A 26,519-nucleotide genomic window follows, 5' to 3' on the forward strand; every position below is an offset into this window, starting at 1 on the left:
ATGTGTGAGTTTTTGCCTTCATGAAGTGCCTTCAAAAGGCCAGAGGGCATTGGAACCCTGGAACTGTACATAACTAGTTGTGAGCCACCTTGTAGATGCTAGAAACTGAACCCAGGTCCTCTGTAAGTACAGTAAGTGTTCTTAACTTCACTCTCCATCACCAAGTATGGCATTTTCAAATGGGAGGTGAAATGAAGAAGGATTAAAAACTTGGCTGATAAAATAGCAAAACCAAACTATCTGAATTCTTAGGGGTAGATTTGGGTAGGACAATAGAAGAGAAGGCAGTCCTTTGTCCATTAGGCAAGCCAGTAGACTTAGAGCTGTGATCTGGTATATTATAGAGAGCAAGTGAGTATGTATGCGTGAGCGTGTGCGTGTGTGGTCTGATTATTATAATCTTGATATTCTGCCTAAGTACCAAAAAGCCACTTAGTCCTCCCTTGGCTTTAGCTACCTCAGCTCTGTTTGTTCAGCAACAACTGAATCCTTCTACCTCACCTCCACTGTTAAAGGCAGGATTATTTATCCCCAGTCCTGATTTCTAGGTGAGATAAGGAAGTGATAGATAGTAGTCTACAGACTCTGGGATTCCTTTCCTTTCCCACCTAGATGCAAAACCCACCTTGTTTTAGGTATGTAGAGTATATCTTGATACAGTTTGATCCTTTAGTATTTAATGAAACCTGAAAAGGTAACATCATACGTCTTTATTAGATTGTTATTTGTTTTAATGGTTCACTAAGTGACAGCTGAAGTTACCTAGTGAGTTGTAAACATGAACTTGGGGTGGGGGAGGGTTGGGAATTGAGAATAGAAACATGAGTGGATAAAGGAATTTTTATTCATTCCCTTTCAGAATGTTGGCTGTATTGTGAACATTTTGGTCTTGTGTTGGAGCTTCTTGGATTTTCTTCATTAAGAAACCTTTGAGACTCCTGGGATAACTTTCCAAAGATAGGCCTTTCGGGATTGTACTATTAGCAATGGATATTTCCTAGAGGCTTTTGCACTCTGGGTCCTAAGTATGATTCCAAACCCACAATTAGGCATTGGATGGGGATTAGGATATCATCCGGGGAACACTGACAGTAAGTGAGCTGACAGCTGGAACAGATGGGAAGAGGAGGGTGACAAGAGAGCCTGTTTTCATGCAGATGTTCTCATGGAAAGGCATAAAGGATCAGAGAACGGGCCTTCAATAAGACAACAGAAACGATTTAGCAGAGGATTTGTCTGGTTTGTTTCATTTAGAGTAGGGATACCCTTAGGGACTGGTTTTGTAATTGCAAGGAACAGTTTATTCAGAGGAGAATGAGATTGCTCACTTATTTATTCATTCTTCATATTTATTAAGTTCCTGCTATTTTCTAGGAGTGGCACTAAGCATCATGGATGGTCGGGATAATCAATGACATGGTCTCTGGATAGAAAGACACCAGAGTAAACCTTCTGTGATAGGGCTATATGAGAATGGTGCCATGGGGATTTACAGGTTATCCATAGGGCCACGTCGGCAAGCACAAGAGGCTCAGGGACCATCTCCCAGAAAAGCAGGTTTTCCTGCTTTTTAAATGGGAATGAGAGGGCAAGCTCTTACTTAAAAGTTCATACTATATAGAAAAATATAAAGTAAGAATAACTCAGAACTTTTCATTTTTCTTTATCATTTATGAACTAGAAATGGTCATAAAAGTCAAAGGCTTGAAATACAATTCTTTTTTAATTAGTGCACAGTAAGAGACAGAACTATTATTATTATTAAAACATTTCTTCGGTGGCGTAGACCCAAGTCTTTCTAGTAACACGTGGATCATACTCTGGGAGACCATTTGCTTCTGAGTTAAACACCATCATATGAGCCAGTGCAGCAGAAATGGCCAAGGCAGACTCAGGGTCTCGAGAATGATTGTAGAGGAGAGTGGAAAAATGCTCTCACCTAGCATTACCGTTTACTAGCCTGCGGTTATACCCTCCCTCTCCTAGAATTGTCTTCTCATCTCTAATAAAGAACTACTAATATCTTCCTCGTATATGTATAGGATTATTGTAAGGGAGAGACAGACTATGTGCTAAAATAGTTAGTCTAGTGTCTCCTGGGTTGCTACTAATGTAAAAATAATGACTACTATAAAATTTTGTTCTGATTCTCTTTGTCTCTGTAATGTAGTAGGTGTGACATTTTATGATAATGCTTCAGAGCACATACCATTCTGTCAGACTTCGTGTATGGATACTATTGTGTGATTAAAAAAAAAACTTTCCTAGGAAGACACAACACACACTTCTACTCACCCCAGATAGAGATCCCATGACAGACCATAATACAGATACCATCAAAGTCCAGTCAGTTTTATTGAAGTTACCTGTAGGAGTATGGGTGCAGTGTTATTTACAGGAGCATAAATGACTTAAAGACATCTTCATCACCAAAGCTCTCAAGAGCTAGACACCTGGGGCACACTACATAGCCTGTATAGGCAGCTCAACAGGTTGAAGAGTGGCCTTTCTAGGTGGCTTAGTTAGTCTGAGCCTCCTCCAGGCTGTGTGGCTGGCCTCTGCTTCTTTTCAGGCTGCCCAGCTGTCCTTATCTTCTTTAAAGCAGCTGAACTTGTTTTGAGAGTTTTCTTTGACCCTTAGCTTGTCTGATAGTGACTTAGTAGTCTGTATTATTTATACTTGGGAGAGAGGGGCCTAGTAAATCTATTCAGTCTCAGGAACTTCTTGGGACTATTTTGTGTTGTTTGCTTCCTCTCTTAAGGAGCTTCCCTGGGAAATGGAATGTTTCAGTGGGGATGTGGGGGACTCCATCACTTTTTTGATCCTGAGCAATTTCATTAATCTCTTCAAGTCTGCTACCTTCTTCCCATTACTCAAGTAGAGTAGGAAGAATGATAATAGATTTTGTGAATTATCCAGTCAAGCATCGTCTCTCACAAACCAGACAAGAGCTGATGAGATGTCAAAACTGCAACTGCAACATAGCAATCGTACTTCGCCTACTATTGCAGGTGTGATGGCACAGCTCATCTTGTGCTTGGAATTTGTATATGCATATAATAGGTGGCAGCCACTCCAGCTGAGCATGCAGAAACTCCCAACTTTCGGTAGATGAGATTTGTTAGGGTCTGACTTGGAGAAGGGTGCTCTGTGGCTGAGGTTTACTATTGACACTACTCCTATGGTGATGAAATGTTCCCTGGAGGAGCAGGCTATCAGCCTAAGGGGCAGATAGCAAATGCATGTCTTCACACCAGTGAAGCTGAGGCTCAGGAAGGTTGTCCACTCTCCCTGCCATTCTCTTTCTTTACTGGGACTAAAGGAAACAGGTGAAGGACTTTACTTAGAAAACAGTTTTCTTATACTGGCTAACATGAAATTCATAGGAAAATACTGTGTAGGTTTGCACCCACCATGAAAATCAGCAAAGAGAGAAAGATTTTTTTTTAAAGAATTTAAATGGACTTGCTAGAAAGTGAGTCAGAGAGTCAGGAATCAAATGCCTTCTCAAAGGCAAATTGTCCAGTTGACATGTGTGCCTTGTGTTTCTTCAGGAATCTAAGTTCTCTTGTTTCTCCTCTTCCCTTACAGAAAATGAAGGAGTACTTGGAGGGTAGGAACCTGATCACCAAGTTACAAGCCAAGCATGACCTCCTGCAGAAAACCCTGGGAGAAAGTGAGTGTGAGCATGCTCTGCTGAAGCTTGGTAGAGCAGAGAGGCCCAGCAGTACTCTGAATCTGAGCACATGCCTCCCTTCCTCAGCCAGCTAGACCCCACTGGCTATATGACTGTATTTCCTTTCCTAGCCTGTTTTGTGAAAGTACTCCTCTAAATGGCTGCTTGAGTGATGGGGAAAGGGCAGTGTGTAATGAAATGCTAATATTCATCAGCTGTTTCTTTAGATGGAGTGTGCCTGCTTTCCACTCAAACCCATCCTTCACCTCCCTGCCACACCTGTGGTAAAGGGGCTTCAGGGTTATCTTCTCTCTAGACACTTGTTAGAGCTGCCCAGACCTGGAAAAAGATGGAGGGAGCAGGGCAGACTTGCTGCTTCTTCAGCTTCCAGGGTGAACATTCATTTCCTTTCACTTAAATAGCAACCATCTCTCTCGTGTGGCTGCAGTAAGACCAAAGTGCTGAACGGGCTGTATTTTTCTCTGGCAGTAATCTTAACCAGACACTGGAAAGTATTGAGGCAGAGAACTGGACAGACATTCTGGACTTTCTCTCCCCAGTCAGCCGTCAAACAGAAGGCCAAGGTTGAAGAAGCTTTCCCCGAGGTTGTTTGGCACCTTGCCCAGGTCTCCTGCCTAGCTTTCAGCATCATATGATTAATGGGATTCCCAGGTTGGGGATGCCCTGAATGTTCTGCCCTCCTCCCTATCCCACTAATCTCTTTCTTAAAGATGAGGCCGCAGGGAGCATGTGGTCTCATTGGTGACCTGGTGCCTGCACTCAGACACAAGTCTAACATTTTAAAATAAATTCTTGAGCACTCATCAGACAAACTGTGAAGTATAGCAAATTTTATTAGACTGGCTTTTTAGCTGAGAAATTAGAATCCCACTTTTCAGACCAGACTCATCTACCCACTGTTATTGCCTTGTCCTTGACCTACCCTGGACAATTCCCCCGAATTTTTTTTTCTCCAGTACATTTGATCTTGTTTTTTGTTTGTTTGTTTGTTTGTTTGTTTGTTTTGTTTTGTTTTTACATGTTTGTTTTAATGTGAAAAAGAGTCCTTTAGTACCTTCCGATCTTTTCCACCCAAACAGTTTATATCTAGGCATGAAGGCCAAATATGCTTACAGAAAGTCTTTACTTTTGGTTTACCAGATCGCTGTGTGGTGAGTTAAGGGAATGCAGCCTAAAGAACCATTTGAAGAAATGTATACGTATGATTTCTTTTTTTGAAGACAGTCTCAACATAGACTGGAAGATAGGGAAAAGGGCTTTGGAGCCATGTATGTGTGCGTGTTTATACACATGTATGCATCAAATTATGCTACTCTAGAGGGATGGAGGTTGACCATTGGGGCTGCAAATTACCATAATTTAAAGATGACAAGTTCCAGAGATAGAGAAAAATAATAGCTATAAATCATCCTATGTGCAAATTATCATGTCCCTGCCGTCGGTAAGGGTTTGTCACCATAATGTAAGAGCCTCTGATTCTTGCCACAGAGGGATAGTTGATGTGTATGAATATTCTAGGGAGGAAGTAGGACAGATGTTGAAAATAATGGCTCAGAATAATACTTTTATGGATGAAAACTGAGCCTTTGGTAACAGGCTGTTGGGGATTGCCAAAGATGAACTGAACTATCTTAACAATTAGCAACACTTTAAATACAAGAAAAAAAACTCTGCCTTCCCCATCCCTCTGAGTTGCCTTTCTGAAGTCTGAATAAGAAGTATGAGAGTTGATCTCTTCTTTCCTGACTCACTGCCTGCCAGGGTTTCTCATTGATTTATCAAGACTGATCAAGCTTCATTAACTATTGGCCCAAAGAAGGCAACATTTTACATCATGGTTTACGTATGCATATATGGATATTTTTATAAAACACTTTTTTTTACCAACTTAAAGATTTTCCATTTCATTTTTCAAAGCTAACTATGGCCCATGAAAGTCTTAACCACCTGTCATTAGACTGAAAGCTATCGTTTGCTAGCCACATGGCTACTGGATCTTAGCTCTGCCTTACTGTCAGTGCAAGTTAACAGGAGAGTTTAGTATGATTCTAAAACTAGAAGCTATGTATCCTCTCCCACCTCTCTCTAGATTACCTTTTCTTCCCAGACTCAACTGTGTGCATATGTAGTTTGCTTATATACTGACAAACTTGTTCCATGTCCTGTGTCCCCTAAAGTACCCCTCTCCACCACTGCTCACATCCTAGCACATACATGAGAAGCAAGATTTCATGTATGGGGAAGGGCTTACAATATTTTTTTTCTCTAAAATATGATTTGACTTGTTCTTCCCGTACATCCATGCCTGTTTTCTCATTTGAAAAGTAGAGTTTACAAGGTTCAAAGATGATGACTTTGGCATGGGAACTGGAGAAGCAAAGTTCCTGCCCAAAATGAAGTTAGGTCAGTCCTTTTCTTTTCTGCTACTGGCTCCCTAGGAAGATATGAAGGGTATGGTAATTCCTAGGGTGTACAACCCAACCCACCCCTTCTGCTTCGACAAATAACATTTCCCCTTCTCTTTCCACAGGTCAGCGGACAGATTGTAGCCTTGCTAGGTAAGTGGCTCTGGGCAGGGATAAGGAAAGGCCCAAGGTGATTGGATGACTTTGCAAAGGAGTAGCCTGAGGCAAGAGTTGCTTCCTTCTCTTTGCCTTACTAACTTCATCTCCTCTTGACTGGCTGTGGAGTTGTTACCATTTAGGGAAGTCTAAGCAAAATAAGTCATGGGAGTTATCACCTGATAAAAATCTTCCCAGAAACTCCCAAAACCACTCTATTGCAAGGGTAATAAACATCAGACTATAGTGTGTCTTGTTAACCTCTTAGCTGGGAGACTTCAACACGTGACCTTGGGGAAGTCTCCAACACAGAAAGATAAGGTGATAGCATTTGATTTGATTTTTTTTAATACATGGAAAAGATGATAGGCCCTAATTAGTGACTGTTGGTGGATAATGAAATATTATATTGCATTGGCTTGCCAAATAGCACTGGGAGAAACTTTGCTGATGTACAAGTATGCAACACTCCCAGTCTTTCCCCACCTTCCCTCCCTCTCCACCTCAGCCAAATATTTTCCCTCGCAGTCATTGATGCTGCTATGAGCTGGCAGAAAACAAGACATTCATTCAGCCAGCACCCTCAGATGCCTAAAAATGTGCTGATTTAAAGGAGAACACGCTTTAATGAAGCAGATTGCATTGTATCAGACTGACAACTCATACAGTCATGAGGCCATTTACAGTTATAGACTCATTATTTATATCATAACTCAATTTGATCTTCATCATTCTGTCATAGCGGATGACAGCTCAGGGCCCATTACTATAGAATTGTGAGGACTGGAGGGAACTAAGATAAGTGAGAGTCTGTATAATCTGTCTCCTGGTAGTAAGGTCTTAACTTCATCAGAAGTGCCGCGTCTCTGGAAAGCCTAGATAGAGCCAAACTGACGTCCTTTGCTGGATTATTTCCCCATTTGTAACCTTGGACTGTTTATCTCCCTTCTCAGAATGTCATCTCCTCTTGTTAAAGACAAGAGTATTACGTTAATTTAGAGAAGCACTAGGATTTCAGAAAGGTGCCTTCAGGGCAGGCTGGCAGAGAGTCAGAGCAAGGCCCAGCACCCCTGCCTGGCTCCTACCTTCACACAACAGGGCAGTGCTGCCCTTCTTGTTTTGAGTAGTATGCTTCTGTATCTGATACACTGTGAGAAAAAGGCCAATACACCTAAACACGGCTTGAGAAGCACTGACAGAGGGTCCCTGGAGTTCATTTCAGTCTGAATGTCCTACCATCTAAATAAAAATAAAATAAAGTAAGCATTCATTTTCTTTTTCCAAAGAGTCTCAAAATATATATGCTTTGGTGTTTATTATTGTTTCCTTTCAAACAGAAAGATCTTAAAATTGTCTAACATGAATCTGTTTTACTACAGATTAAACCATTTGCCTCCTGTTTAAGTTTTAAACAGTGGTAGGCATTAAAATCAGGGACCTCTGTGCTTTTATGAAAGAATAAAGTTTATTAGACTTTTGTTGGGAAATAGCTAGCCAAGTCTCTTAGCTGTTTCTGGGAATGAGGTCAATGTGTTCCGTTACCTGCTGTACAGTTGTTTTACATGATTTAAAGTTTTACTCTAATTTAGGAGTGGTTGTCTCATTCTGTCCCTGTTTTCTTTTTCCTTCCTGTTGCTGGACTGGTCCTTTCTGATTCGGTGGGTCAACCACAGGCGTAGCTCAACCGTGAGGAAACAGGTAAAGAGCCAGCAGAGCCAGATTGTTCAGCCTGGCTCATGAAAACCAAATACCTGCCACAGTCATGACTGAATTCCATGGCGTGCCTCCTCTAACGTTATGCTTGTGCTTGGTTGTGTCTTTACTTACTGTGTGGTTGAGATTGTAGCAAACACTCATTTAACTTCCTGGAATTATCATAGGCTCTGTGATTTATTCTTGTTGTTAGTTGGGTTTGGTTTAAACGTGGACAAATTGTTCTATAACAGCCCATGACGTCCTTCTAGGAGTCCCTACAGAGGCCTTACAATTCCTCACATACACACTGACGCACCAGCACTGAGGTAGCTGATCCTCAGTCTAAAAGTCTTGTTTAAGTTTGTAGACTTTGACTGCTTCTGGTTTATTGTATCTTAGCTGTATTCCTGACACTCCGTCATAAAGTACTGTGAAACAGTTTGGGGTATGTTACAAAGGAAGTGCTCAACTTGATAGGTTTGCATTGTGGCTTTCATCATTGTATTAAAATCTACCACTGAGCAACCAGTTCTCACCCGTGTTAGGAGGACTCTTAGCAGTGGCCTGAGTAATCCACATCAGGAGAAATCTCAGTACAACTGTACTTACTTTAAAGTAAAAAGAAAATGAATTGAAGCCTGTTTTTGCAGTAGCAATATTCCATTCACTAGTTAGAGCCAGCAGTAAGTTCTGAAGCAACTTCACGTTCCCTAAGCATCTCACACCAGCTTTGCAGGAGGGAAAGTTAGCAAGAACAGGTGGAAGGCAGCGCTCAAAAATATCATTCTGTCTACCCAAGAAAAAGCTGACCCAGGCCTTTGAAAAGTCATTTGCAGGACTGGAAAGATGTCTCAGCAGTTGAGTACTTGCTGCTCTTCCAAAGGACTTAAGTATAGCTGAAGTCAACCATGTCATACCACTTACAGCTGCCTGTAACTCTAGCTTCAGAGGATCCAACATCCTCTTCTGGCCTTTTAGGGTATGAGTGCATATGTGACAAACACACACATATAAATATAAATAAAACTTTTTAAAAAAATGTCAATTGTAGTCACGCAAAGAGGTGCCCTTGGACATAGGGCAGTCATCAAATGCAGAGGGCACAGGGTTTCTACACTGTTTGCAGCCCCAGCACTCAGTTCACGGATCTGACTACTCTGGTTGGTGGGCAGTCCAGCTATAGAAGTCACTTGACACAGGCTTCTTTGTCTCCTCAATACTTTTATTTCATGTGTATGAGTGTTTTGCCAACGTGTATATGTGTCATGTGCATGCCTGGTGCCTACAGGAAAGGCAGAGGAGGATGTTAGATCCCCTGGAACTGGAGTTACAGATGTTCATAAGCCACTGTGTAGATGCCAAAACCAAACCTGGGTCGTCTTCTGCTAGAGCAACAAGTCCTCTTAACTACTCAGCCATATCCCCTAGCCTTCCTTTTAACTGTGGATATCATTTTAATGGAAAAAAAATCATTTTTTTCTGTTGTGTGGTGTTTGGTTTTTTTGTTTTGTTTTTAGTTTTGTTTTGTTTTGTTTTGTTTTGTTTTGTTTTGTTTTTTGTACAGCATCTTACTTACTATACTTCCCAGTCTGGCTTTGAACTTGTATTCCTCCTACCTCTGTCTCACAAATTCTGGGATTACAGGCACTTGCCATCAGGCCTGGATATACTTTTTTAAAATGATAAAAAATTTCACTGTAACTTCCTACCATCTTATTCCTATAATTCTTTCTTCTCCTTTATCCCTGGATTTCTGTTAAAACTTGAGAAGAATGGAATGCCTCTCAAAGATAATTTGTTGAATTTTAAATTAATAGGCATATATTTTACAGACTAAGCAACCATTCTTCCTTTATCACCAAGAATAGTCTTAAACTTGAAGTTTATTTCTTTCCACTTCTGACCTAACCCTAGACCTCTTGCACAGACCTAGAGCATGCATGTGGGAGCTTTGTGTCTTCTGCTGTAGCTGCAGGAGTGCTGGAGTTTGGCACGTAGTGTCTGCCCGGGGCTGGGGTCACCATCAGCGGGGAGTGGCACCATCTGGTTTACATTGCATACTGCTGCACTAAAGCAGTTGCAGGCAAGGTGTGTTCCCTGGTACCAGGTTTGCATCAGAGTCCAGGATTTACTGCATGCCTCAGTACAATAAGGGCCTTGAGTTGGTTGCTCTTCCAGTTTCTCTCTAGCAAGAATTTTTTCTTAGATGGTCAGAACAGTAAAATCTTCTATAAATAACCAAGAAATCAGTCTTTGTTTCTTGCAAATCAGCTAAATATAAGGAATAATGTGGAAACTTACTTTCCTAAGAGGCTGTGTCCAAAGCAGCTCTAGGCATTTGCTAAAAAGGAGGGCCCTGCCCCCGCCCCTGCCATCTGCCATCAGGTGTTACTTACAGGCATCTTTGTTCCACTCACGTCCTTCATTTTCTCCTACCCATCACCTCTTTCACCTCGTTCCGGGCCTTACTTCCATGTGCTTTCCTTGGGTGTGATCCACTCTGTGCTTGTCTCTTTTCTGAAAGATTTATTTATTTCATTTTGTGTATATGGGTGTTTGGCCTATGTGTATGCCTGTGCATCTTATATGTGCAGTGCCCATGGAGGTCAGAAGAGAGCATCAGATCCTCTGGAACTGGAGTCCACAATGATTGTTAGTTGTCATGTGAGTACTGAAAACTGAACCTGGGCCCTCAGCAAGAGCAACAAGTGCTCTTAACTACTGAGCCATCTCTCCAGTCCCAGAATTTTAAACTCTTACCGTAAGTAAGTGATAAATGTTGATGGAGATAGATAATTGTTTAACCTGTCTCAAACATCATATAGTTTCTACATGTATCAAAATTCCACATAGTATCCCATTAACAGATTTTATATACCACTTAAAAATAAGTTTTAAGACAAAAAACAAACCTAATTTCATACTAAAAGAAACCATATCAAACTGTGTGGATATTGTATAGTTATCATCCTGACAGTTTTCTCCTGTAAATTACTGACTGATGCTCTACTCTTTTTTCTAAATTATGCCAACTGTCAATTCCCTCCGACTGATTGAATGGAAATTTTCCCTGATTGTCCTAAAAACCCTTTCCAACCTAAGGTTATATGATAAAAAAAAAAAAAAAACATTGTGAACAAAGTAATGAAACTGACATTGATTCATTCTGACATTGAGAAAAGAAGGGAAAGAGGAAAAACAATAAATAGAAAAATACAGAGAGTGCTGGGGAAGCTGTATGCAGTTAGTGGTGACATCTAGGTTTTGTGGGTGTCATGGGGACACAGCACAACTGAGGAAACGAGTCACTTGTATCTTAGAAACATCACAGGAAGCAGCGAGGACAATTAGAACATCTGAAACTGAAGCCTCTGTGCTGTTGTAAGACTCTGCCTTACACTCCATTTTAGCTTTCTGTAGTAGGACAGGCAGGCATCTCTGACCTACCCTTGTCTGCCACAGATTATCCCTTCAAGTTGTTTCTTCTGGTGGGCTATTGGGGGCCTTGAGCATGCAGCTTTGGTGCCTTGTTTCCTGTCATCCTACTGTTGGTAGATCATTTCCTGCACATACAGAGAGAACTTTGTATTCACATACTTTATTAATGCCAGGAACCTGTAAGTATGCCAGTCAGTGTCTTTCTTCTTTAACTTCAGATAAATCTGGGACCAGAAAATTCTGCAAATCCATTTCTGCTACCTTCATTATCTCTCCTGATACACCATTTCCTATGAATGGAGGCTTTTCCCATTGCAATAGTTGAGCCTAGTTTTCATTAGAATACAGAAGAAAGGACCAACATTCTTCCTCTAAGTTTCTTTGGGCTGACTGGGAGAAGTCCATGATCTTACAAAATGTCAGACCCTGCCGCTGTACCTGAACAGCTAGAGGAAGCAGTCAGGTTTGGGGGGAGGAGTGCCACAAAGATGAGCGTTTGGAGCCAGGTGTGGTGTCACACTCTGTTAATCCCAGGGAGGCAGAGGCAGGCAGGTTTCTGTGTGAGTTCAAGGCCAATATCACATACCTACTGAATTTCAGGCCAACCAGGGCTACTTAGTGAGACCCTGTCTCAAAAAAAGAAAAGGTAATAATAATAAAATGAGTTTTTGTGACACTGAGACCTTTCTGGCTCCAGCTCCACTTCAGCAGCATCCTGATCACTGGAAAGCTTGGAACGTGCACAGGCCAAGCCATCTCTTCTCTAAGCCAGAGACGCAGCTGCTTCCCTTATAGTAGCCAAACCCCATGGCCACAGTTGAAAAGTCCAAAGCCAGATGGGTGCAGCCAACCTGTGAACTGGGCAGAAGATGCAATGGGTTCACCCCACTGTAAAGTTTAGTCTTTCCTGAACATCTGAAACAAGGGTATAGAGCCATACTTACTGTTTTTCTTTCACACAGCTGAATTATTACTCATGTAGCTTCATTATTGATTTTTAGTAATAATTGGTATGCAGTGTTTGCTACTCTTACAGGATACAGTATGTGTGACAGCAGAGTCTTTGGTAATAGAAAATTAAGTCCTGGCTTTTCTGTTTACTAGTTATATGATACAAGCAGACATTTAACCTCACCAAGCCTCATTTCAATATTATCAAATGAAAATAAACAACAGTAATAATAATAATATACCATAGAAGCAATCTATCTAAAAGACTATATGTGGCCCAACACCTCTGTAAGTGTAGACATTATTGTTCATGTACCTGTGGCTGGAGAGATGGTTCAGTGGTTACGAGCACTGGCTGCTCTTGCAGAAGACCCGGGTTCAATTCCCAGCACCCACATGATGGCTTACAACCACCTGTAACTCCAGTCCCAGGAGATCCAGTGCATTCTTCTGGCCTCCTTGGCATCAGTTGTACAAGGGGCACACAAATATGCATGCAGGCAAATATATACTATTGGTACATGAATGAATATATTCCTTATATATACTATTGGTACATGAATGAATATATTCATGTACCAATAGTATATATAACTAGTCCTTCCACTAGTCCCTTCCTCAGTTTGTAGACAGCAACTTGGAAACCCATATAAATCAATTGGCACAATCAAGATTATATAGCAAAAAGACAAAACAAAAATGGACATCTGGGAAACCTGCTTCACATATTCGCATGTCCTTCTTGCTATTTACAAGAGTTGCTTTTTCTTTTCTTTCTTACCGTTACTGTGCCAACTTGAACAATCTTTCTTTTAGATTTTTAAGCTTTATTTTTTTATGTGCATGGATATTTTGCCTGTGTCTGTCTCTTTGTCTTCTGTCTCTCCCTCTCCCACCCCCCTCCACCGCCACCTCTCTTTTAAAAGCCATAGCCCCTTGCTGTCTTTTTTAAAACCTTCTGCCACCATTTCCACCACCATAAACATAGCCACTATAAACATACCATAGCATCAATGCAGTCAGGCTGAGCATGACCAGGTAGCAGTTTTATCTCCATTTTGAGACCAAACTCACTTCTCCTATCCTTGTTTCTAATGTCCATACTTCCCTTTTGTTTTTCAGGATTCCAGCCAGGCAATTCCTCTGGTGGTAGAAAGCTGCATTCGGTTTATTAGCAGACATGGTAAGCAAGAACACAGCTTTGCTCGTGTTTGTGAGAAAGTCAGAACGTCAAAGAATTCTTTGTAGAGCAAAAATAGAGGTAGTTGAGTTGGAGAGATGGTCAGTGGTTAAGAGCTCTTGCTGCACAACCATGAGGACCTTAGTTTAGATTCCAGAACTTACACAACAAGTACAGCAGGATTTTTTTTTTTTTTTGGTTTTTTGTTTTTTCGAGACAGGGTTGTTTCTCTGTAGCTTTGGGGCCTATCCTAGAACTAGCTCTTGTAGACCAGGCTGGTCTCCAACTCACAGAGATCCGCCTGCCTCTGCCTCCCGAGTGCTGGGATTAAAGGTGTGCACCACCACCGCCTGGCAAACAGCAGGATCTTAGGCACAACTTTACTCTAGTGCTGTGGAGGGCAAAGACAGGAAGATCTCTGGGGCTTGCTGGCTGCCACCCAACCTAAAAAAATTCTGAAGATTCAGGTTCAGGGGAGAGACACTGCCTCAAAGGACTAAGGCAGAGAGTATTAGAATAGAAAACAGCCAATACTATTCTCTGGCCTCTGTTAGCTACACAGAGGCACATGTATATGTATATGTGCGTATATACCAGAGAGAGCAATAGAGATTGCCTTCCCATCCTCACATTCTTAGAAAAGGAATAAAATCTTACTTATTCATGTAATATTTCTGAAGGAGACTTCAGAAAGGCCATATCTACATGTTGAAAATAGAACATGTTTGACTACTTACCATGCTCTAGTTCCAGAGTTTTAAAACCAAGCTACTTTGTAAAGAAGTGCAGCTAGGCCCAGTGGTAGTGCTAGTGAAGCCAGTATTATAGCCTGTGTGTGTGTGGGTGTCTCCTATAGCGTAGCCCAATCATTTTGTCCCATTGGCTGTACCAGAATGGTTTGAAACAATTCCATCCTCTAATGTTGCACTGACTGCATATATTTGGATTTTTGTCTTAATTTGGTCTCAGTGGATACAGTGTCCCCACAAATTTAGTTGATACATGTCCTAAAGTTATGTCCATCTTTTGTGTGTCTTCAGGGGCTCCTTCTCACTATCTGTCAAATTGTACTTGCCCTTCTATTTGAGCAAAGCTAAGAAATTTATTTCTTAGATTTATTTCCGAAACAGTAATTATTTTAGCATTCTTATAGCTTGTCCTGCTTTCCATCAACTATAAATTTTTAATGTTATCTCAGTTCACTTGAACTAAGAGCACTGTTCATCATTATTGAACAATCAGCAAATACTTTATAAGCCCCTGACTAATGCTTAGCACCATGTATTGCCAAGAAAAAAAAACATAAACAGAAATAATACACTATTCTTGTTTCTAAGTGGTTTTATGATGCATTTGGAAGAAGATAAGCAGATAGTAAGTTAATGAAAAGAAATAAAGTAGTAGTAATCGACAGTAACAGAGTAAGAAATTTACAAGATAGCAGTAATTAATACCAAGGAGCTGGCAAAGATGAATCCCAGCTGAGTTCAGTAGAAGAATAATTATTGGTTTTTAAAGAACAATGGGAAGAATTTGTGGATTCATTCATCCAAGCGTTCACTTGTTCATTCAATACAAAGTCTATATTGGTTGCTTATTATAGACCAGTAAAAAGGTTCTTCCTGAACCCTTTGTTCCTCTGAAGAACAAACAGATGACCTGTCAATACACAAATTGACTTTCAATATTTCTGGTGCTGATGTATGTCATGAAGAAATCAAAGCAAGGTGCAGGATGGAGAACGGAGAGATCACAGAAAGTGTCTTCACATTTAAGTAGAGTTGTGAAGAAGAGGGAAAGAGATGTGTCCATCTGAGGAAGAGCATTCTGTGGAGAGAGAACCAAAGTGCAGAAACTATTGGCGTATGTAAGGAGAAGCATACAGGCTGAAGCAGGAGTGAAGAGAGGCTGACAGGAGACGAACACACAGGCCAGGTCTCCTATGACTTGGTTGGCAGCAGTAGGTATTGGATTTTATTCTGAGTGAGAGAGGAAGCTGTTGGAAAACAAGAATCATATATTTGAAGGGTCCCTGAGTGCTGCCTGGAGATTAAAACCAGAAGGAAGGAGGATGCTTCTACAGTAAGCCACAGATGTCTTAATACCCTAGACTAGTAGGGTATTAGCCATGGTTTTAGCTGAGACATGAAGATTTCCATTATTGTGGCTTGAACATACCTATCTCTACACCCGAACAGACACAGTTTATGAAGAGACAAAAATAGAGGCCATCTGTGTGGGGATGAAGACCAGGGCAACTCAACTTGAAAGCAATTTTGGCAATATTTAGTAAAACAGTATATGCACTTATCACTCAATTTGGTAATCTTTCTAGATATTACTGTGAAGGTGAGCCTCAAAAAGTATTTAAAAAAATAAAAGCAAACCTGTGCATAAGACTATTTACTACAGCATTATTTATAATTGCAAATATTAAAATCATCCTGAGTGCCCATATAGAGAAGAGTGACTGAAAAACTTACAGTATGTCTATATAGTGGAGTAGTATATCACTGTGAAGATGATGAGCAAGGGTACTAATAGGCTGGTATAGAGAGATTTCTTGGCTATATTGTTAAGTCAAAAAATACAAAACAGCGTGTACTGTGCTTTCCCATAAGAATGAAGATTTACAAATATATTGACTATATGTGTCTTCTCATTTCTATAGAAAAATACAAGAACAGTGAGTCTAGAAGCTTGTATTTTGCTGGTTGGTTATTATAAGTAGACAGTAGGTGCAAAAAGAGCAATGGAAAATAAAGAATGAATATATTCTCTTGTGTGGTTTTGACTTTAATGTTAGGGTTCCCACATATGATAGATAGATAGATAGATAGATAGATAGATAGATAGATAGATATGAATAAAAGCCCAAATAGAATAGCTAGGTTCACCTAGCTGCATTACAGATGAGGAGAATGAATCACTAATAAATGACTTTAGAAAACAATATTTTGATCATAAACTTTAAACTTACAGTTTGGTTGGTAAAGTGCCTACTGTGCAAGTTCAGGAACCTGAGTTCAGATCTCTAGAACCCATATAAAAAGTTTGGCGTGGCAGCACATGCCTGTAACCCCAGTGCTAATTGTATGTGGGATGCAGAGTTGTATGTGGCAGATCACTGAGCCTCATTGCTCTAAAGTAGCAAAGATAGAGAACAATAGAGGAAGAGATCCAATATTGACCTCTGACCTCCACACACACATGCGCACATAGATGTATACCCCCACACTAACAAGTACCTGCAAGGCTAGACACACTCAAAGACAGAAGGATATGTGTGTGTATGTATGTATTTATGTGTATATATAAAGAATTAATACTTTTTATCACAGAAGTGTCAGTTAACAGTACATTGTTGACTTGGGATTGTTGGGGTTAGATGATATTAAGACATGGTCTCACTGTGTAGCCATGACTGGAACTTACTAGAAGAACCAGGCTGACAATAAATTTGCAATAATCCTCCAGCCTTAGCCTCCAGAATGCTAGAATTATAGGTCTGAGCCACCACTTCTGGCCATGGTTAATTTTTTTTAAATTTTAATTCAGCACAAAATAACTAGTCAAAATATTTGTCTAGCTGAATTGGCAGTTTGCCCAAGGAAAAGATTGAAATTCATGGATTCCTTAAAAGCTATGCTAAAATATTTTGTATATGTACATTTAGTGGATTTATAACCTTTGTTAACCTCAAAAGAGTCTATGGCACACTAAATGCTAGGAATTTTTACACTCTATTGTCGTATCTTCTGGAAGATAAATATTATAATAGATCCCATTATGTAGATGAGGAAACTAGCAGTTTTCATAGTGGTGGATCAAGGTGATCCATGAGGATATTCCAGAGGAGAAATGTGAGAAATCTATAGTGATATTTCATTTGTATTTTAATAAATAAAGGTTGACTGAAGTTCAGAGAGTAAAACAGCTGCACTGGTCAGCCTTACAGACCAAGCAGTGGTGACACACACCTTTAATTCCAGTAGCCACACTAGTTTAGCATAAAAACTGGGTGGTAGTAGTGCATGCCGTTAATCCTAGCATTAGAGAGGAATAGAAATGGGAGGAGATAGCTTTCAGTCAGTCTCATTCTGAGGTTTCCTGGAGTCAGGATCACCGTTTTGGTAAGAGCCAGTGGCTATTTTGCCTTTCTGACCTTTAGATTGAACCCCAATATCTGTCTCTGGGTTTTTATTAATCGTGCTATGGGAACCACTAAAATTAACCATGAAGGGATTTTTTTTTAATCTACCGTTTTCAAGAAAGGAATGTGAAGTAGTTGCAACAGTCAGTCTAGGAGTTACCTAGGAGAACAACTCTTAGCAAGAGCTAAGTCCAGCAGGCTTTGTGTCAGTTCCAAATAGTTTACCTAAATCCAAGGGATTTTCATATGTTTATATTAGTGTGTGCTAAGAAGAAACAAAGAATAAAGATTATGGATATCTTATTTTGGTTATACATAATAGCAAATAAAGCAACTGTTTTCTCCTTTCTGAAAAATATATTTTTTCTCCTCTCAGGATTATCACACCAGGTACTCTAAAGATTCCGTCTGGTCAGCCAGTGAGATAGCTCAGTGAATAAAAGTGCTTGCCTTGCAAGCTGGTATGTGAGATAATCCACACATGTACCACGGCACATACACACATGCACACGCAATAATGAGTGGTTATTATCTAGGGCATCTATTCTCTAGGAAAACTGTAACCAGTTGTCTGATTTCCAACAAGCTCAACTCTCATTTGTTCTTCCTTGGTCCCACAGGCAAGGCTACATTTCTTAACCATTAAACCTACCCAGAAACACTAAGGTTACCCCCTCAAGAAGTTGTGTAGTACCTCCGCAGCTAAAACACACCAAGTTAGCCTGGTTTGAGATGACATTTCCTTTTACCCTGTGTTTCTGATAAATCCTTGGGTGTGTTTCTGTTTCTGTCAGAGCTTTGCTGTGTATGATACATTCTGTTTTTAAACAGCATTTTCTGACTCTCATGCCCCATTTGGTAACTAACGGTACCACCGAACTGGCACTGATGGGATTTTACTGTAGCTTGCCATACTGTGAGGAATATTTTAGGGATTACCTTAGAGGCACAAACAGCTTACATTTTATTACAAGCTGGGGAGTCACATTCCCTTCACTGACTTTCAGTCAGATTTCTACAACTTCAGTCTTGGCCTGTGTGGTTTCAGAAATCTAACTAATCGAATGTTCTGAAGCATCTAGCAAAATCTAGCATTATTTTGTTTGTGTTTCTAGAATCAGTCTGAGGTTTATATCATGACATTTGGATGATCACAGAGAAATGTTGACAAAGGATATCTAGGCTTGGAGAAAGACTGAAAATCCTGATACAGCTAGGGTTATTAGCTGAGCCCCTAAGTGGGCCAGTCCCATGTGATGTTACAGTTGCTTGTGTGGTGTTCTCTGTTAAGCTGTGTCTAAGTACAAACAGGCCAGGATGGCTCTCTCCCATCCTCTGCACTTGCAGACCAATAGGCCTCTTGTCTGACACTGAAAACCGAGTCTGTGATTGCAGCCACAAGACTGCCTTTAAGGGAGATAGCTCAGAGGTTAAGAGCTCTTGCTCATCTTCCAGAGGTCCTGAGTTCAAATCCCAGCAACCACATGGTGGCTTTACAACCACCATATAATGAGATTATGGTGCCCTCTTCTGACAGGCAGGCAGGAAAAAACACTGCATATATAATAAATCAATCAATCAATCAATCTTGACACACACACACACAAAACAGCAACAAAAACTGTCTTTGACCTCTGTTCCTGGTTCTTGCTATGTTTTCCCCAGTCCCCTCATCTAAAGATGGGATTACTGCTAACCCTGACATTGGAAGGTTATGTGAGGATCAAATGCTTTATATGTAATGGCAGTGGCAGTAATTACATAAGGATTAATTTTCATGACTGTCTAATCCAGCAAAACCATGAGAAGAGAGTTTTTTATACACTTCATTATACAGTCTTTACATGTTTTCTTTAGAAAAGGGTGGCAAGCAGTCAGGGATCAGTGCCTAGGACAGGGACTGACAATGTTGTCTGTTGATTGTTCATTTTTGTTTTTTTTGTTTTGTTTTGTTTTGTTTTTTGTTTTTTCGAGACAGGGTTTCTCTGTGGCTTTGGAGCCTGTCCTGGAACTAGCTCTGTAGACCAGGCTGGTCTCGAACTCACAGAGATCCGCCTGCCTCTCCCCAGTGCTGGGATTAAAGGCGTGCACCACCATCGCCCGGCGCATTTTTGTTTTTATATCCTCTGTTTTTCATCAGTTCAGAAAGCATTTTCCCCTAGAATAGTGGGATAGTGTTAAAATGCTAAAGAAAACATAACAGCCTCAGTCTTTCTCTGGTAACCTCTCTAATGGTAACTAATGCCTTACCTGCCAAGACCCACTTCCATTCCTAACCACAGCAATAAGAAAGCACCACCCAGGGACTCCCAGTCTACAGGTAGGAAGAAAAAACAACAACCTGGGACTCTGCCTTGGAATCAGAAAAGGATGTGAACATCTTTTCCCTTAAGTCTTTGGTCAGATGCTTTCCTTATGCAATGCCTCATAATCCTGCCCTGTTTTTCCTCCTTTGTCCTAAATCAGAAAAGACAAAATACTTAAATGTGTGGTACCAATGGAGATGGGTATTCTACTAATCTTGGCTTTATGACTATGAACTTGTCTTTTTTTCACTTTGACCACTCTTATTTTGTGTGTTTCTAGGCCTACAACATGAGGGAATTTTCCGGGTATCTGGATCACAAGTGGAAGTGAATGACATCAAAAATGCCTTTGAGAGAGGTGAGGTGGGGATAAAGAGCTGTAAGGTAAATGTCTCAGCCCTGGGGAACTGGCTCCACCTTTCCCCTAAGAGATAGCCTGTTTTCTCTGTACTTTCAGTAGGTACACAGAGAGATGCTGAGGCATGTCCCAGCTTCCTTCTTTCTTAGCCCCACCCATCCTGCTTCATTCCTGTGATGATCTGCCAAAACCCAAGTAGTTACTGTATATCCAGACAGTTAATAGCCTCTTCCAGAACCCTTGGTGGCAGTTAATATCAAGGCTAATGTGCCTGTTCATTGTATCTCATCTATCATCTTGTGGTCTATTAAGGTAATGGGCAAGCTTTGGCAATTTCTGTCACTGTAATGGATATATATAGTTTCAATTTAAGGTTGGTGTTATCATTAAATTTAATTACATTTGATATGAAAATTTCCATTGGGATTCTGGGATAACTGTTCTGTCAGTAGGTGTCCTCTGATATGGTAGTCAGAGAAGCTAGCCTTCTGGCCTAGTTTTCCCTCCACTGGAGGCTCAGTCTCCTCCCAGTTTCATGATTCTTATCAGAGAAGTAGTTCTTGTTTTCCACCTCCCAACCCACAGGGAGTGTTGATTAACCTGAACAGTATGCCACATCATGGTTGTCATGCAGGGCAGAGAGATAATGAGATGAGAATGCTTTGTCATTTCCTAACTCACTTTCTTTCCTTCTGGGGTGGGGGTAACCTATCTTCAGGAGAGGACCCTTTGGCTGGGGACCAGAATGACCATGACATGGACTCCATAGCTGGTGTCCTCAAGCTTTACTTCCGGGGGCTGGAACAACCGCTCTTTCCCAAGGACATCTTCCATGACTTGATTGCCTGCGTCAGTAAGTATTACACCCCACGAATGGCAGCAAGATATTTGGAAATTTCCATCACTTTGCATCCTCATAAGCTATTCAGTAAAGTTTTTCTTTCTTTATTTCTGCCCGAGAGTTCTATCTCTTTATCTCTACTGTTTTTTCCTTAAAGGGGGAAAGAAAGGATGATTTAACAGTAATAGTATAGAATCCAAGTCAAGATTCCTAACTTTTTCCTTTCTAATTATTCTCAGACATTAACTCCTTCACATCTCTAGGTTTATTGTTTTTAGTAAAATGTTTTTATATTCCTCCATCTTAAAGCTTATATACAATATCTGTGCTACTAATAGGAGCAGAGAAACATAAACAGTGACCCTGCTCCCTAATTGTTGCTATGTATGTGTCTTGGCTTAACCTGCTACATACATTCACATGTGTCTGAAAACAAAAGCCCCTCTGTGCACTTAAAAGTGCCATTTAATTTTTTTCCCAGAGAAAGATCACTGTATTCTTTAGAGTTCTCTTCTGGGTCTTGAAAAACTATTCCTAGACTTTAGTTTAGTTCATAATACTGAAACATCTTATCAGTTGATTCCATGGAAAGCAATCCATGGAAATTTAAATTAATATCAAGTTATTCAGGAAGTAGATTATTCTGTTTAGGGTTTCTATTGCTGTGATTTAAAAAATGATCAAAAGCAACTTGAGGAGGAAAGGGTTGATTACATATTAACACTTCTGTCACTAAGGGAAGTCAGGACAGGAACTCAAATGTCAGGAACCTGGAGGCAGGGACTGATGCAGAGGCCATGAAGGAGTGCTACTTACTGGCTTGATCCCCGCGGTTTGCTCAGCTTGCTTTCTTATAGCACCTGAGACCACCAGCACCCGCAGTGAACTGGGCAGTCACACTTTAATCAAGAACACATACCAGAAGCTTACCCACAGGCTAATCTGGTAGGGGCATTTTCTTAATTGAGGTCCCCTCTTCCCAAATGACCCTAGCTAGTGTCAAGTTGACATAAAGATAGCACTACATAGACCCATCTGAATGATGGCCACAGAAAGTGAAAAGAATAAATTCAGAAGGTTTTTCCAGGTAAACAAGGTCTTCATGCCTCCTGTTTTTTTCATTTGGCCCAGTATTCTGTCTGAATACTTACTTGTTCCTCTCTCGGTTGTTCAGAGAAAAGCCTGTGTATCTGGGATACTACTTCTCTTTGTTTGTTGCCCATTTTTTGAGAGTAATAGAAAAGAGTTATGTAGACAGTTACATTCATATATTACTTGGGTCATATACTTATGTCTTTTCCTAGACTGGACTTAAGTGAAGTCTTTTACATAGGGCTGGAGTTGCCAAGACACACCAGAATCCTCAGCTGCCCAATTCTTATTATTATTGTTCCTAATCCAATATTTGCTATTCATAAAAGACAGCCAGATCAAGTCCATTTTGGTACACTGTTTAAGTCAGAGGCTGTTCATAACCAGAGGCCACAGGCAGATAGCCAAATCTGTACTAACCTGACCATAGCACAAAAGTCAGGAATCTTCTCTAGTCTTCCTCACAGATTTTACTACTTATCCAAGATCCTACTTTCTCCTCTCTCTGGTCAGACTCTGCTCATCTCTACTTTAGATAAGGGAGGTAGAAGCCAGATTTATTCAGGGGAGGAAAAGTTAACTGTGTGTACAGGGGTCAAGGAAGGACTTACACAGCCTCTGTCCCTTCTCATGTGTGGGACCCTTCAGGACTGAACATTCAGTCGTCATGACAGGATTAAGGTCAACTCTATGTCTATTGCTGTTTCTATTAGAGGAGGAATGTATCAACCTAGTCTGTGCCCGTGGAGTATACACCTTGAGTCCTGTACCAGTCAGGCTGTGGGTCCCAACATGTGGTCTCTTGCAGCAACCTCACCCCACAGAGCATCCAAGATGAAACTCCTGTCACTCTACCAGGGCTGTATAGGGCTGGCTCTGCTTGCTCTGTGAATTACACTGCTGGTAGAGAGAAGCTTCTGATGGTTCTTCAGGATTGCAGTCATGCTGGAGGTAACACATGCCTTTCTTGTTTCAGCAATGGACAACCTGCAAGAGAGAGCTGTGCATATCCGCAAAGTCCTGGTCCTGCCCAAACCCACTCTGATTATCATGAGATACCTCTTTGCCTTCCTCAATCAGTGAGTAGCCTTCACAGTAAAAAACCTAGCTTTGACTACCCAGGACTTTCATATGGATCTATGTCTTATAACCCACCCTAACAGACACTTAGTGAGCATCTGCCGTACACCAACTACAATGCTAGGCTATTAAAAATACGATGTTCAATGGAAAAAGAGAAGCATTTTATCATTAGATCATGGTCTAAGTGAGGAAACAGACAATAGTAGATAGATCAGTTAGAATAGGTGCTAAGAAGAGTAAAGATGGGGATAGAGTTCAGAGGTTCTAATAGACAAAGGATTAAAGAAGGGCTGGCTTAGGGATGTGTTTGCCACAAAGGCCTTTCTGAGAAGACCAGGTATAAGAAGTAGCCTAGAGGGAGAGAAAGGGGGGGGGCTATAAGAACACTGAAGACTTGAGAGTCACAGTAATAAATAGTAAGTTTGAATTTGGGAAATGACTTAAAAGTCTTTAAAGAGAAAAGTGGTATGATATGACATTTAGGAATGAATTTTCAAACCTGCCAGTTACTTTATAGAGAAGTTTTTACTTTAGAAGGTCAGAGAGAAAAGAGACCTACTTCAAGGCCATGGCATGGTCTAGCCGAGGTGTTGTTAGACCAGAAGATGACAGAAAAGGTCAGGTGTAGGATATACTTTGAACACTGGGTGGAACAGGCATATCTTACCATGGTCCCCAGCCCTGTCCATGTCGTCACCTATCATCATGCTGGTTCTGAGTTTTCATAGAGCCAAGATATAGTTCTGTGGACTCCTGAATCCATTAAAACAGGGAAACAAAAGATAAACCAAAGGGCCAGAATGTTTTAGTTTTAGCACATACCTTGTGAATATGAAGTCCTCACACATAGTTAATATTTGTTTAAAATGACGACAACTTTAGAGTCCATTTTACAAGTCTATCCTGTTTAGACAGTCATGATCAGCCCGGACTTACAGGTATCTGGGATTACTAGCTCCTGCCTAAGACCTTATTAGGAAGCCCACATTATCATCTATCCCAATACACAACTTCAAAGAACCCTGAATTTGTAGTGTGCATCTTCCTCAAAGTTGAGTCCAACAGAGTCCTAACTCAGCACCCCATCTGTCCTTGAGATGAGCTCCTCATAACTCACCAGTGTGCTCATTCATAGCCTGGAAACACTGCTCACTACTCTAGGGTTAGTCAGTCCCCTCAGTGCCCAGGTCACAGGGAAGACAGATTAACTGTTGTCTCTCCTAGACTTTCAGGAGAGAGAAACAATAGAATAAACTTGATGCAGTAAAAGAGACAATGGCCATTATTAGGAAAAAAGTATGGAAATGGCATTAATTCCAAGTATTAATTTGTTTGTATATGTATAGTTTTAAAACATTGTTGTATATATAGTTTTTAAAATATACTGGTCAACAAGGTGTTGTATGGAAGAGGTGAAGCATTTATAATCACAGTGATTTGGAAAATAGTAGCACGTAGACACAAATTTTAAAGTCTCCATGGGAAGATGATAGCTGAGTAGTGTGCAGCTGCCAACAGTTGCATCAGGAGTTGGCAGGTGGTTCCTCATGGAGACTTTACCTGAACCCACACTTGAATCCTCACTGAAGTTTAATCCTGGACTGTACACATACTGAATCTCAAGTCACCAAGCTAATGATAGCTATAGGTTGGCACTTAAGATGCAGCTTAGTGGACTCTAGTCCAGAATCTCACATTGTTGCGAAGACCTTGTGTTAGGGCTATGGAGCTCATCTGAATGTGCAGTTTGGAGAATTTCTGCCTCTAAACTCACAAAATGTGCTTTATTCATACAGTAGAATATTGTTTAGCCAGGAAATGAAGTGTTAGTGAATACCAGGTTTCTTTCAGGGATGGTGAAAATGTTGCACAACTTAGAGGTAATGGTTGGTTACACAACACTGTGACTATGCTCAATGCCACCAAATTGTATACTTTTATTTATTATTATTTTTATTTAGAGTACAAAGTGATGGGTTTCATTATGCTATAAGATTTTGGTGAGTCCAAAGTCTTATATCATTATGCATATATACATTTTACTTTGTTCCTATTTACTCCCCATGCCCCCACCTTTTCTGGCCAGTCCTCTTCCTCTTCTAAAAAGTGCCTAGTTCTGCTTTCATGTTACATATATTCCACTACCCTTCCTTTTTTCCCTTCCCCTCCCTGTAGATCTTCTCTTCTCTCCCAGTCCCTTTTCTGTTTTCACATCACATCACACACACACAATAATTTTTGGTCCTGTCCATTTTCCTGCCAATGTTATAATTCCGTTTTTCTTTATACCTGAATAAAATACAGGTACCACATATTGTTTATCAGTTCATCCGTTGATAGACTTATTGCTAGGCTAGTGTCATACCTTGGCTACTATGAATGGTGCACCAGTAAACATGGGAATGCAACTGTATCTGTAACATGTTGATGTAGAGTCCTTCAGGAATATACTCAAGAGTGTTTAAGCTAAGTCACGTTCTATTTTTAGTACTTGCAGCACCTGCATTCTGATTTCCATAGAGATTGCACCAGTTTACATTTCTACAGTCTTAAGTAAGGGTTCCTCTTTCCCAACATCTTCACCAACATTTATTGTCAGTTATTTTCTTGATGACAGCATTTTTGACAGGTATGCAACAGATTCTGAATTACCTGTGTGTATATGTGTAGGGCAGGACTTTGAAGCAGAAACCACAGAAGAAAGGTGGTTACTGACTTGCTCCCATGTATAGCTACATTTTCTTACACAGTCCAGGTTCACCTGCATACAATGGGCTGAGCCCCCTGCATCAATAATAATCAAGAATAATATGCTCACAGGCCAATCTGATGGGAGGAGTTTTTCAGTTGAGGTTTCTTCTTCCTAGGCAAGTCAAGTTGACAACCAAGATAAGCAATCACAAGGTTCTTGGTCCTTTTGGTTTCACTTTTAATGGGAATCGCAAACTGGACATAGATTCATAAGACTACAGTTCACAAAGATATGTCCTCTTCCGGGTCCTTGTCACTGTAGCCTCCTATGAATAGAACAGTCTTTTGTGGGTGGGAACAGGGTATTTTACATCCTTCATCTGTTGTAGAACTTTCACCCTGGTATCTTGGGAATAGAGTGCTTCTCTTTGACTATCACACTTCCCAGAAACTCTGGTTTCTTGTTGTTGTTA

General features: G+C 40.6%; 1 protein-coding gene across 5 annotated transcripts in view; it reads left to right on the plus strand.

The window, feature by feature from the left end:
- Positions 1 to 26,519, plus strand: part of Srgap2 (SLIT-ROBO Rho GTPase activating protein 2) — a 218,809-nt gene that overhangs the window by 172,011 nt on the left and 20,279 nt on the right. For all 5 annotated transcript variants that reach the window (XM_050147588.1, XM_050147590.1, XM_050147591.1 and 2 more), the window contains exons 11-17: positions 3,592 to 3,676; positions 6,228 to 6,255; positions 7,932 to 7,956; positions 13,465 to 13,525; positions 20,262 to 20,339; positions 21,058 to 21,192; positions 23,249 to 23,351. In XM_050147588.1, coding sequence (XP_050003545.1) covers positions 3,592 to 3,676; positions 6,228 to 6,255; positions 7,932 to 7,956; positions 13,465 to 13,525; positions 20,262 to 20,339; positions 21,058 to 21,192; positions 23,249 to 23,351 — 515 coding nt within the window. The remainder of the gene's footprint in view (positions 1 to 3,591; positions 3,677 to 6,227; positions 6,256 to 7,931; positions 7,957 to 13,464; positions 13,526 to 20,261; positions 20,340 to 21,057; positions 21,193 to 23,248; positions 23,352 to 26,519) is intronic.

The sequence above is a fragment of the Alexandromys fortis genome, unplaced genomic scaffold, assembly GCF_014885135.2.
Source record: "Alexandromys fortis isolate MF-2015 unplaced genomic scaffold, M_Fortis_MF-2015_v1.1 scaffold_58, whole genome shotgun sequence".
Classification (NCBI taxonomy): domain Eukaryota; kingdom Metazoa; phylum Chordata; class Mammalia; order Rodentia; family Cricetidae; genus Alexandromys; species Alexandromys fortis.